This window comes from Rhinolophus hipposideros, assembly GCF_964194185.1.
Source record: "Rhinolophus hipposideros genome assembly, chromosome: 5".
NCBI lineage: Eukaryota > Metazoa > Chordata > Mammalia > Chiroptera > Rhinolophidae > Rhinolophus > Rhinolophus hipposideros.
Genome location: NC_138051.1, coordinates 100,068,227 through 100,081,019, shown reverse-complemented (window position 1 = coordinate 100,081,019; position 12,793 = coordinate 100,068,227). Strand labels below are relative to the sequence as shown.

The 12,793-nt window shown below is 44.6% G+C and overlaps 1 protein-coding gene across 3 annotated transcripts in view; it reads left to right on the top strand.

Moving 5' to 3' along the window:
- MOK (MOK protein kinase) overlaps nt 1-12,793 on the top strand; it is a 34,912-nt gene continuing 22,119 nt past the window's right edge. For all 3 annotated transcript variants that reach the window (XM_081049146.1, XM_081049147.1, XM_081049148.1), the window contains exons 1-2: nt 1-177; nt 9,107-9,221. In XM_081049146.1, coding sequence (XP_080905272.1) covers nt 171-177; nt 9,107-9,221 — 122 coding nt within the window. In that variant the 5' untranslated portion in view covers nt 1-170. The remainder of the gene's footprint in view (nt 178-9,106; nt 9,222-12,793) is intronic.

Genomic DNA, 12,793 nt, shown 5'->3' with positions numbered 1-12,793 from the left:
ACAGGGGTACAACATGGCGGGCGGATGCTAACGCTCTCCGACTGGAGACTAACGCGGAGGTCGTGGTTCCGGACCCTGCCTCAGAGGAGTGGACGCGAGGGGCCACCCGTTCTGCCCCTTTCTTCTCCGTCTGCCGTCGGCAAAGGGTGTCGCCGGCTTCCGCATCCAGGATGAAGAGTGAGTGGGGCCGGAGACGGGCGGGGACGCGAGGGAGAGAGGGGCGGCCGGAGGGCCCGGCCTTGTCGCCGTCGTGCGGGCGCTCGGGCCCCGAGCCTCCCGGGGCTGTCGGAAGCCGGCGCCGCCGGGGCAGCTCGAGGGCTTCGGGGCTGCTCGGACCGCGTCCCCCCGAGTCCCGCTGCGGCGTGTTTTAACGCGAGGTTATGTCAGAGCTTTGGGAGATGACGGAGATGTTTTTGTGTTTTATTAAATGCCGGATTTTAATGCTGAAATTCTTGAACATTCGGCAGCCATGCAGCGAGTGCTTACCGTGTGGCTTCCTTGTAGCGACGTCGCGTTAGTGAACATCTGAGAGGAAAGCTGGGCTGTGTGTTTCATTTTTTGATTAAGCAGTAGTGTTTTTATCGGAACTATTTTATAGGGATTTTGAAACACCCATTTAATGAAATGAAGAGTGTTCCTGGGAGTAATAGTAATAGTTCTAGGCAGTAATCCTAGAAAACGGAACGGGTAGAACATGTTTTAACGTTACCTGGTTGAATTTGTGGATTATGGACAATCCAAGTGCAACTAACTAGAATGTTATTCTTTTTTTAACATTACTGTAGCGATATAATTGTCATTTATGGTAGTGAGCCAGAGGTGCAAAAGAGTTCTGACCTCCTAAAAAAAAATTAAATCATTTTAGGTGCATAGTGTTAAATTTCCATCATATCCTAATTGTCAAGTGGTATATGCCATAAATATATGCATATGCCGTAAATTGGGTGACAAAGATATTTAAAATAATATATGCACCTCATTCACCTTTTACAAGGTAGTCTTATTTTCTCTCGTTGGATGTTGTTTACATGTTTATTTTTTTCATGAATGCACCCAAAGCTGTGATTACAGTACAAGGTCTACAGATGGTTTTACACTTTTGCTTATAGTGTGAATTTACATACACATATTTTTTTACTATATTCTTTTTTTCCTTCCCAGGTATTCATTTTGAAAATTTTTGAATCTTCTGAAAAGTTAGAGTTCCTTGAATATTTTTATAAACCCTTCACCTCGATGCCGCCTTTCGCCTTCTGTTGTGTGCTTACTCGTTGTGCTCCGGCGTTTTCTCTCTCTAAATTACGTATTTGTTTTTGCTGAACCTTTTGAGAGTTAGTTGTAGACATCATGACATTTCACCACGAATAATTCGGCAAGTATCTGCCAAGACCAAGGACATTCTTCTGCACAGTCACAGTACAAGTAATATGTTGATAGAAAACTGTTATCGAGTGTGCAGTCGATATTTCAGATTTTCCCAGTTATCCAAATAACGTCCGTTATATAAGAAGTGTTTTTATTTTTTCCAGGATCAAATAAAAAGTCACAAATTGCATTTTGTTGTCATATCTCTGTGGTCTCCTTTAATCTGGCACAGTGTCTGGAGCCTTTTGTGTCTTTCATGACATTTTTCAAGAATCCAGGCCATGTGTTTTGCGGAATGTCCCTAACTTTGAATTTGTTTGCTTGTTTCCTCATGATTAGTTTTAGCTTAAAGGTTTTTGTCAGGAATACATCAGAGGCGATGTTGTGTCCCTGTCAGTGTGTCCCGCCTAGAGGGGGACGTCAGCGCGTCTCAGTTTGGGTGATTAGGTTTGATCATTTGATCATTTTATTCATCTTTGCCTCTTCGACCTTCCCCCCGCCCCGCCTAGAGGCAACCACTTTTACCAGTTTCCAGTCTATACAGGTATGTACATATAAATGAATATCTGTACATTTATGTATGTATGTGTGTATCGCTCCCCCCTTTTATAAAACACTAATGTTAGAATTGTGCCAAGATATATGTAAACACTTGTATAGAAACACTTACATTTTATTACTTACATCTTTTAAACTTCTGGGTATTTCTATGTGGTAGATATTATTTGATATGTTCCCTGAGGTGGCCATTTTGGTAGTTTTCAGTTACTTGGTCTAGTGGTACATCTTTATTCTCGCTTCCTTCTACCTTAAAATCCAGCCTGAGAACTGGTGTTACGTACTGTCCCGCAGGTCTAAGTCCTGATCATTCATTAAATACTTAACAAATATCTGACAGTGGAGAGAATATCCCAGAACAGTAAGTCACAGAGACAAGAGTCACAGAAGTAGAATGAACAGGAAGAGGGAATAACGGTGTAATTGGACTCATATCTTGAGGTCAGTGAGTGGGGCTGGGAATACCAGGTCATCCTGTTGGTCTTTATTTTGGGGTTTTCTAGATATATTTTCTTACTTGTTTTCTAGGCAATGCCTAAGTGTTTAGAGGTGTATTGATATTCTGTGGATTATTCCTGACCGTCTCCTTTTTGTTTTGCATCGTTTGCAGTAGTAGGGAGCAAAGAATAACACAGTAAAGTTGTTACGAGCATGGGCTGTAGAGCCAGGCAGACCTGGCAGCCTCTGGCAGGTTACTGATCTTTATTTTCTTATGCTGGATTTCTTCATCATTCCCGTTATTGATTGCTGTGTAACAAATCAAACCAATTTAGTGGCTTAAAGTAACAACAATCATTATTGTCTCTCATGGTTATGTGGATTGCCTGGGTACAACTGGGCAGGACTCACTTGGAGTCTCTTATGCAGCTGCAGTCAGATTGTACCTGGAGCTGGAGTCACCTCAAACGTTTACTCATTCATGTGTCTGGCGGTGGTTGCTGGTTGTCCACTGGGACCTCAGCTTGGTCGACCAGCCAGGTCACACAGTCTCCACGTGGCTTGGGCTTCCTCACAACTTGGCACTCGGTTTCTGAGGGTGAGCATCCCGAGAGTTTGGACATCATTACTTGGTCAGCTCCAGCCTCAGAAATGGCAGAGTACCACCTCCACGTCTCCCAGAATTGAGGAGAGAACCCAGATCCCAGCTCTTGATGGAGGAGTGGCAAAGACCCAAAGTAAGGTGACCATGGGGTGGGATCTCTAGAGGCTGCCATCTTTGGAAAATAAAATCTTCCGCACTCATTTGAAACAAGCAGAACAATACCCATTTTATAGGATTGTTTAAAAGACTGAGATAATCCATATAAAGCTCATGGCATAGTGGTTGGTACGTGGTAAATTGTGAATGAGTTATTATTTGCTGTTGTAGTGAATGGAAGGCAGGGATGCAGTAAAAGGGGAAAGAATGACAAACGTCAGTCAGATCCTTACTTTGAAAAATTTACCTGTATCTGATCTAGCAGGAGTACAAATCTTTTTTTCCTGTCTGAACTTTTTAAATGGATTATTTAAAACATACCTATACAAAGAGAAAGAAACCTCCATGTTCTGAAGACAGTCACCATTTGCTGCTATATCACAGAATTTTTAAAATTATCTGTTGTAATTGAAGTGTCCCTCATTATTGTATTTTTATAGAATCAAAGTTGCAAGTTACCTCAAATAGTCTTGTTCCACTCCCTTCTTCCTAGTGTGCATATCACCTTCTGTTTTTATAAATAGGTGCATCGATTAGCAACTTTTTCTCTTTAAATTAAAATAAAATGAAGTAAAAGTAATACTGGCTTTGTGATCAGTTCAAACAGTGAAAGGTTTTTAATTAGACTCAGGACCCTCCCCTACTTGGCAAGTCAACCCTACTTAACATTTTCTTAGATGTAGTTCTGTAAATTTTCTGTGCGCATTTTGTTTATAGTCCTTAAACAGATACCCCAAACCAAATGCGATCATGTTAAGTATGGTGTCCGGTAACTTGCTAGGATGATGCTTCAATGAAGATGCTTGAATATAGAGTTTGTTTTTAGGGGAACAGGGCTTTATTGGGGGACAGTGTGCACTTCCAGGCCTTTTTCCAAGTCAAGTTGTTGTCCTTTCAGTCTTAGTGGTGGAGGGCACAGCTCAGCTCCAGGTCCAGTTGCTGTTGTTAGTTGCAGGGGGCGCTGCCCACCATCCCTTGCGGGACTCGAGGAATCGAACTGGCAACCTTGTGGTTGAGAGCCCACTGGCCCATGTGGGAATCGAACCGGCAGCCTTCGGAGTTAGGAGCACGGAGCTCCAACCGCCTGAGCCACCAGGCCAGCTCCTGAATATAGATTTTCTGAGTAATTCCTGATGTGGCAAGCAGTAGACTTACTGGGTTAAAGTGTACAATTTAAAGTTTTTTATGAGTTTATGAATAATTTTATGTCCTATTGTGTTTTCATGACGTTTGGTAATTCAGGTCACGATTTTCCTCACTATAGCATGTAATTAATTGGGTACAGACTTTTTCATTGAAGGTTCCTGACCTTGTTTTAGTAATTTGGTTTGAATCACTTAATATCCTGAAGAGAGTGGAAATTAGAAGCTGCACCCGCTTCCTTGCAGCTTGGGTTGAGACACCTACTGTGTTCCTGGTAATTAACCTCCCCAGCTCCTTTCACCCTTCAGCTGGCTAAGCCCGGTAGCGCCAGTGCACCTCACCTGCCCTTGATTAAGATCTTTAGAAGCAATGCTTGAATACAGATGTTTCTACCTGGACGGGACAAGTTTCTGTTTTCAGAAACAGTGAATTTGACCTCCACTTTCACAGTTAAAAAAGGCTTAAATTCCATTTAAACAAGCCTTGGTGTAATAAAAGTGAATAGACTCTTAATTAATATGAATGGTCTGTCTCTTTTATCTTCCTTTTTCCACACTTTTCAGACAGCTATATTATTTTAAGTCCTGTTTGTCCTTACGTCTGGGTGGGTGGTTTTTTGGTTTTGTTTTTGTCTTTGTTTTTTTCGTGACTGTTTATTTTTATTCCCATTAATGTGGGGCAGGATTTTTTTTACTAGCCCAACTCTGTATCCTTTAGAGCTCTATGTCGTGCTTTGTGTGCATCTTCATGTTTCTTGTCTAACCTTAAAGGCCTGTGAAAATATGCGAGAGCCTCTTGGAGAGAAGAGGAGGATGCTTTTCCAAGGTGTCTTTTCGTGGCGGTGTTTCTCTTTATTCCCTCCCCTGCTCTTCCTCCTTGTTTTATACCCAGCCCTTCTGTCTGTTGGAAGAACCCTGGGGGAAACAGTGACCCTTTGTGCACCACAGTCATCTCCAGGGCCACGAGTTCCATTTGTTGCCGGCTGGTTGTCATGGTCTGGAGGCAGCCTGGAATGTTGGTACACGCTTGAGAGTTGTACTTAAAGCACTTTAAAGTATACAGTTGACGGTTTTTGTTGTTAAGGAAGTCTGCTTAACTTAATTTATCTGTGATGAAACACAAATTGCAATTTGATATGTAAAATTCCCCCTTCCTCTCTTCTGAAATCTGAATTCCTCAGTCACAGCCTGACTTTCAGTAACTGGCTTTCCTCCCGCTGGTGAGCTTTATGTCTGTCTTCTCTTAAACTGCTACTGTAGTGTTAAGACAGTTCATAGTAAGCTCATGTTTCTGTTGGCACTTAGTCAATAGGTTTACTGATTTCTTAAAGTTCTTGAGAATACCCGTGCTCATACACATTCAAAAAAATATATATTCACTGTGAACATTGAAAACTATAGAAAAATATAATGAGGAAATTAAGACCACCATCAGTCCTACGCAGACAGTGTTACCAAACTCAAGGGGTGTAAAGCCCAGCCTTACTTCTTATTGACGTGACCTTGGGCAGATGGCTCAACCTCTCTGTGCCTTAGTTCCTCATTTGTAAGATAGGGCTAATGGGGTACCTATTGCATGGGATTGTTGAGATGATTAAGTGAAAAATCGTGCCTGACACCCAATGCTCAGATCTTGGTGTTTCATAAATACTGTTCTCCAGTAAAAGGACCCAGGCTCCTTGGAGAAATGGCTGCTCCTAGGGCTGACACAGGAAATACACAACATTTCATAGTGCCAGAAAGTAAGAAAGTACTAAAACACAACACATAAACAAACCCCTTGTTGATGGGGACATGCATTGGCCTGAGCTTTCCGGTGTGTTCTTGTTGAGGTGCCAGGTTGCAGGGCTTCTCCACCTTGTTTGCTACTTGTTCAAAGGGTGTTGGGCCATTGGCACTGGCTTCCTCTCCTGCATGCAGTCCACTGTGTGTGCACGTGTCATCTGGGCCCATCGTGTCACTCCTGTGGGACTTGGGCAAGGGGAATGAATGCTCATGCTCACAAGGCCTTGCTGTGTCATGGTGAATAAAGAAAGCCCTTTGTCTCTGGCCCAAGAGGCTGTGTGAAACAGTAGCTGGCTAATTAGTAACCTACAAGTCGGATAAAATCTCAGACAAAGAGAAACATGTTCAGAAAAATTCTGTGTGGACTGAATTTTTTATCGAAAGTCTCAGAATCTTTATTGAATAGCTGATTTTTTTATTGTGAAATCTTGCAAATACAAATTCTCAAAAGACTATTCTGTTTGTTTTATAAGTTACGGTATTTATATTAGATAGGGTAATGCTTACTAGCTGCTATAATGGATAAGCCCCCAAATCTCAGGGGCTTTACTCATGAAAAGTATTTTCCTTGTTGATGTAAAGTCCTGTGTCGTGTGTGGGTGTTGCTGGTTGGGAGTCTTTCCTGGTGACTTCACCATCTTTGTCCCTTAGTTCCCAAGTTCTCCTGGGTGTCACCTATATTTTGGCTAGTCTGAAAAGGGGTGTGAATATCAAGACTCACACATAGGAAGTTGTGTTTTTGCTTTCTTTGTTTTAACTTTTTATTATGCAATTATATACGAGTATCATTTCTTTTTTTTCTTTTTTTTTTTAAACAGGACTTTATTGGGAAACAGTGTGTACTTCCAGGACTTTTTTTTTCCAAGTTGTCCTTTCAATCTTAGTTGTGGAGGGTGCCGTTCAGCTTCAAGTTGTCCTTTCAGTCTTAGTTGTGGCGGGCACAGCTCAGCTCCAGGTCCAGTTGCCATTGCTAGTTGCAGGGGGCACAGCCCACCATCCTTTGCGGGAGTCGAACCGGCTTGTGGTTGAGAGGACGCGCTCCAACCAGCTGAGCCATCCGGGAGCTCAGCAGCAGGTCAGCTCAAGGTGCCATGTTCAATCTTAGTTGTAGGGGGCGTTTCCCACCATCTCTTGTAGGACTTGAGGAATTGAACTGGCAACCTTGTGGTTGAGAGCCCACTGGCCCATGTGGGAATCGAACAGGCAGCCTTAGGAGGTAGGAGCACGGAGCTCCAACTGCCTGAGCCACCGGGCCGGCCCACGAGTATCATTTCTAAAAACATCACTTCTAGGGAGGGAAATGAGGGTAAGGGGAATCAAATATATGGTGATAGAAGGAGAACTGACTCTGGGTGGTGAACACACAATGGGATTTATAGATGATGTAATACAGAATTGTACACCTGAAATCTATGTAATTTCACTAACAATTGTCACCCCAATAAATTAAAAAAAGAAAAACAACAACAACAACAAAAACCGTTATCACTTGTAAAAGAATAGTGTCTTTTTTTTTTTTTTTTTTTTTTTTTTTTTTTTTTAATTTTATTGGGGAAGGGGAACAGGACTTTATTGGGGAACAGTGTGTATTTCCAGGCCTTTTTTCCAAGTCAAGTTGTTGTCCTTTCAGTCTTAGTTGTGGAGGGGGCAGCTCAGCTCCAGGTCCAGTTGCTGTTACTAGTTGCAGGGGGCGCAGCCCATCATCCCTTGTGGGAGTCGAACCGGCAACCTTGTGGTTGAGCCATTCGGGAGCTCAGTGGCAGCTCAGCTCAAGGTGCCATGTTCCATCTTAGTTGCAGGGGGTGGAGCCCACCATCCCTTGCGGGAGTCGAGGAGTTGAACCAACAACCTTGTGGTTGAGAGCCCACTGGCCCATGTGGGAATCGAACCGGCAGCCTTCGGAGTTAGGAGCACGGAGCTCTAACCGCCTGAGCCACCTGGCCAGCCCCAGAATAGTGTCTTTTACTGCTGGCTTGTTCAAAGCAGAATTCACACAAGGTATGAAAAATGTGCCGTATCTGAAAGAGGTGTTGAAGAAGATGGCTTCCTTTGGAGCTGGACCGTTTTACCAGCTCTGTGCTGGTGTGGGTATGGGACCTGAAGGTTGTCATGCTGTTTTGGTCCAGGTTTGTTCAATAGGCTTCTGGTCAGTTACACACCCAAGGTCCTGTTCTAGATTTAGTTCTCAGAGCTGCCTTATTTCTTTTTAGCCTGCTCTTATGCTTCTGTATCTCAGTCTGGGGGGAGGAGCTTCTGTATCTCAGTCTAGGGGGACTTCCTGAAGGCTCCGAAGCAACACTTGGTCATTCTGGCTCTTCCCAGCCCTTTTCCTTGGCCCACAGGCTCAATAGACACTTGGTCCGAGAAAGGTAGCAGTAGTTCATGCGGGCAGTATTTTGTCACAATGTACCACATGCTCCAGCCTGCTACCTGTCACCTGACTGGATTTCTTAGGTGGTTGTTACCAGTGCCACCCCACTTGAAGATACTCATTTCTGTGTCGGTCAGGGATCAGTCAGGAAAACAGAAACCACTCGAGGTATTTCAGGCAGAAGGTTCCCATAGTGGGTTAGAGGCCCATGCAACCATTATCTGTGTTGGGGGAGATGGTGGTGGCGGCAAAGTCAGGGAGAACTGCTGGCAGCTTTCAGGAAATCAGGAAATGCGGGAACCGCAGGAAGCTGCCCAGGTCAGCTGGGCCCTCTGTAAGACCAGAGAGAGTGACTTTCAGGAGGATGAGGCTGCTGGTAGACGCCCTGTCCTGCTGCCCGATGCCGGAGCCATCCCAGTGGGCCTCCCGGCTCTCCCGCCTTCCAGGTCTTGTGGGGTCCCTGGGCTCTCGTGCCGGCCAGGATTCGGGTCTGTGGTGCCGGCTACCGGGCCAGAGCACAGACTGTTGCTGACACACGCAGTGAGGGGAACACTGAACCTTGGAAGAAAAGAGACACAGCCCTCATTATATGCTGTTGGATTATCTTACAGATAAAAAAGTTGTCTGTCTGGAAATGAGTACAAAATACGCATAAATAAAAGCTTTTTAAATTGTTTTTATTTATAGACTATAAAGCAATTGGCAAAATAGGAGAGGGAACGTTTTCTGAAGTTGTGAAGATGCAGAGCCTGAGAGACGGGAACTACTATGCGTGTAAACAGATGAAGCAGCACTTTGAAAGGTAGGTGACCGGAGGCACACGCCGGAGGCACAACGCGGGATGCAGACACAGGTGTAAATCGATGGCGCGGGCAGCGCAACGTGAGTGGGGAGACGCTCCTGTAAGAATATGGGCAGTGGGACTGCGGGCTAATTTTATGTTTGTCATACTGCATTTTATTTTTGTCCCACTTTAATATCAATGATTAATGTTCACAAAAAATTTAAATTGTAGAAGTATGCCTCACTTTGAACAGTCTATATGTAGGAAAGTTGTGTGTATGTTGGACTTTTATAAATGAAACTTTAATCTAAATATATTAGAGGCCCTTGTGATTTAATTAATTATGAATCAGTTCATGTATTGAAAAATAATTTCCAAATAGGGTCAGAGAACTTTATTCCCTGAGAATGATGAGCTGCCGCCTGGGAGCGGGGAGCTCTCTGGCCTAGACAGTCTCCTGGAGGCCTGCTGTGGCTTTTCCCTCAGAGAAGCCTCTCGAAGTTTGGTTTTCAACTTAACGTCTGTCTCACTAAGCAGTCATTGATCCCAGTATCAGAATAACGGTATAAATGCTGGATTCATTGCAGCTGTTAAATTTTTCAATAAGGAGGTTTGAAGCTCAGCTTTTATTTTTCTAATGTCAAAGGAATTGAAGCTTTTAAATATCTAAAGCATGGTTTTTGAAAGCATAGTAATTCCCCCACGTTGATGCAGAACCTTCTGAAGTGGTTTGGGGTATACACCTCGATTTCAACCTGTTAGTATGAAAAATTGTTTCTCAGATCCCAAAGGAATGTAACACAGTTAATTGCATCGAAGAGTGTGGAGAACAGTAATTTCATCCTTATGCCACGCGCACAGGACGGGCCTCATCACCCTGTTCTGCACCTGTGGACAGGTGCAGACAGGGCAGTGATGTGACGTTAGTAACTAGCACGCTGGACCCCTAGGTGGGCAGAGCCAGGTTTGAATCCAGCTGCGTCTTCACCGTCTTCACCGCGCGGAGCGCGTGGTCATTTGCCTGCCCCTGCCACAACTGCGTATTGGTCTGCATTTCTGTCCGTCTTCCCCTGTCTGTTCTGCGTCCTGCGTTTCTTTCCCTGCCCCCCTCCATGTTTACCTGTAAACCACTCATGATGGAGAATTTGATGCATGGTGCACTGCACACCCCCACCGCACGCCCCCATCCCCAGAGCAGACTTCCTCAGACAGCCACCTGGGAGAAACGCACCGCAAGCCCCGCGTGGCCGAGGAAGGGCGTGTAGCAGCCGGCGTGAGGCCTCGCTCCTCAGGAGAGGACTGGGATCCCTGTCAGGGCCCACGGTCAGGGTCAGGGGTAGGTGTAGCTACAGACAGCAGTACTAGCCAGCCGCCACTGGGGGGGAGCGCTCACTATGAAGAGTGGCCTGGGCACAGCCTCTAGGCTCAGGTAGTTCTGGGATTGTCGCTGCGACAGAAGGCCGTGTAGACACAGCCGCTGGAGCCAGTCATCAAAGATCAGTCCCCCTCGGAGGGAGATTGCTAGCGGTCTGTTTGATGTTCCAGTGTCTATGATACTTGACCCACCACTTCAGGCTATTCTTTGGTTTTGTTTTGTTTCTTTTTCTAACTAGGAAAATACAATTTCTAGCTTTTAGAGTGCTGGAGTATCTGTCATTATTAAACAGTTAAATCTTATTCACTTGGAGAATTTTAGGTTCCTTTAAAGGTCCATTTGTGCTCCTTGTCATCGTCCAAGTGCATCCTGAAGGTCCCCTGCACAGTGTGTGGGTGGCATGAGAAACGAGACGCGGTCACGGGAAAATCACGCTGGGTCACCAGGCAGGTGAAGTTCATATTGGGAACCTCTGACCCCCACCTCCTCCAAGTTTTACTTCCACTCCTTTCCCTCTGCTTGAATGGAAATAGCAAAGATGATTGCAAAACCTATCGATTCCTAATGCGAAGCCCAGGTAAGCCCAGGTGCACACTAACCCGTTAGGTGTGTGTCGGGAGGGTACATGGTTCCCCGCTGGGGTTGTCTGGGCCTCCGTGTGGGGGTCGTGAATAGTCACTTCCGTGGCCTGTGACATGGCCAAAGTTTTGGTATCTTTTCGGTACATCTTCAGAATGTCTTCCCATCTAGACCCACCAGAAGCACTCAGTTCATAAGAGACTTTTCCCCACATTGTCTTCTGTATTCTTCCTAGAGAGACATTATAAAGAAATGGGATGAGTCTCTTTTTTTAAAAAAAAACAACCCGGTTTTGACGTTTGTAGGACCTGTCCTTATATCCTTAAGATGGACAGACATGCGTCATCCTCATCAGCACGGGGTGACTAGCTGAGACGCGACAGGTAGGACTCACAGCTCTTCCACTTTCACGTATGTGGTTATGTGACCTTGGGCAGCTCCGTAATCTCTCCATGCCTCAGTTTCCTTACATGCACACTGGGGAGAACCACAGTGTCCCCCTCGTAGGATCGTTGTGATGCTGAACTTAAACGTTATAGATACAACACTTAGCACAGTGCTGGCAAACAGTGATGGACCAACCTGCTGACCACAGGGGGTGCAAGGTAGTGGGCTTCGAAGACGACTGTGGACACTGAAGTGAGATCGGAGCAGGAACAGTAACGGAGAGCACAGTATTGCTCACTAAGCGTCTGCTGCCGTGCCGAGTGCTGGGTGAACTGTGCACACACAGCATTAATCCGCACTGCGGCCCGGAGAACGGTGCCATCAGTGCCTCTTTTCAGGTTAGGGACGGTGGTTTAGAGAGAGCCATTCCCTAACTTGCCCACTGTCACCCCGCTGGCAAGTCGTAGAGCCGAGTGTGGGACCCACGTCTGGGTAGGTCCAGTGCTTATTGGCAATTCATATTTCTTTTATGAAATGTGCAAGAGTATTTTTTTCTTAAATGTTTGAAATAATTCACCAGTGAAATCATCTGGGTCTGGAAGTGTCCTTAGTGGCGAGGGTGTTACAGTATCGTTCATAGTGGTAAAAGCTGGAAACAAAAGCAGTAGTGGAATGGGTGACAACATCATGGTACCCTCATAGCATGGTAGAGTAAAGAATCAAATAGGGCTATGCCATACAATGGGATTGTCAGAAGATTTTTAAAGCTTTACTGAGATCTGATGTACATATCATGAAAACCACCCATGTGAGTGGGTTTAGGACATTTATGCGGTTGTGCAACTATTACCACAATCCATTTCAGAATAAACACTTCCACCATCACCTGTGAGGAGGCTTGTGATACAAATTCTGCTTCTTTGAGAAACCTAGGACTCTTGATTTTCAATTTTATTTCGTATCAGATTTGGTAATTGTTTTTCAAAGAATTGTCTATTTAATCTAAATTGTCATATTGACATACGTACAGTTCATAATACTCCCTTATTATCTTTTTAAAAAGATTTTTGTTAAAATATAGCTAACATACATATTAGTTTCATGGGTACATCATAGTTATTCAGCATTTATATACCTAAAGAAGAGATCACCGTAAGTCCAGCAGCCATCTGACACGTCCCACGCTGTCACAATATTATTGACTATATTCCCTGTGTTGTACATTACATCCCCATGACTTATTTGTTTT